The 740-nt window shown below is 56.2% G+C and overlaps 1 protein-coding gene across 1 annotated transcript in view; it reads right to left on the reverse strand.

Moving 5' to 3' along the window:
• LOC119569248 overlaps positions 1–167 on the reverse strand; it is a 7,216-nt gene extending 7,049 nt beyond the window's left edge. The window contains exon 1 of the mRNA XM_037917494.1: positions 1–167. This exon is cut by the window's left edge and continues 263 nt beyond it. Coding sequence (XP_037773422.1) covers positions 1–150 — 150 coding nt within the window. The 5' untranslated portion in view covers positions 151–167.
• Positions 168–740: the final 573 nt, after the last annotated feature.

Genomic DNA, 740 nt, shown 5'->3' on the forward strand with positions numbered 1-740 from the left:
ACGGAGGGCAACGGTTCCAGGCCTGTAACGATGGGGCTTCTTGACACCTCCGGTAGCAGGGGCAGACTTACGTGCTGCCTTGGTGGCCAACTGCTTGCGGGGGGCCTTGCCTCCGGTAGACTTACGTGCAGTCTGCTTGGTACGTGCCATTTTGCGAGTTTGTATCTAAATAGATATGAAACGCGCTCACGCTCAAGACGTCAATTTATAGGAGAGCGAGCGGGACCTGGCCGAGTCGCGTGTGGCTGCGAGAGTGTGGCTTAATCCCGCCTATTTCTGCTGGGTAAATATTGCCGGAGATACGGCACCTGTGAGGTCCTGTAACGCGGCCTCCTTGACGCCATGTTGGATTCCAAGTTGATTGTGTGAAGCAATGGCTATGGCCAAATCCATTGCAAGCCTTGTGCGCGTGAGCCTTTGTCGATAACAAGGCTTAGCAGAGGTTGTATTTGCAGAGCGGTCAGTTAAGATAAGCGCTCAGCTGAGTCGGCCGCCTCGCCGCTACGCAGACGGGGGCCCGCGGTAGCCTTACTCGCTCTCGCCCACCAGGAGACATTATCAGCGGAAACTGTTCGCTTCTCAGGGTATCACGTCTACGCGCTGCCACGTTCCGATGGCAAAAGAGGCCTGATGACCCTGGTGAAGGCAACAATTCCCTGCTCCGCAATAGCCGATGCACCGCACTGTGGAGAAGATGTTGAATCTCTTGCCGTCGAGATTCAACTGGCCGGGGGACCCCT

Source organism: Penaeus monodon, unplaced genomic scaffold (assembly GCF_015228065.2).
Source record: "Penaeus monodon isolate SGIC_2016 unplaced genomic scaffold, NSTDA_Pmon_1 PmonScaffold_13663, whole genome shotgun sequence".
NCBI lineage: Eukaryota > Metazoa > Arthropoda > Malacostraca > Decapoda > Penaeidae > Penaeus > Penaeus monodon.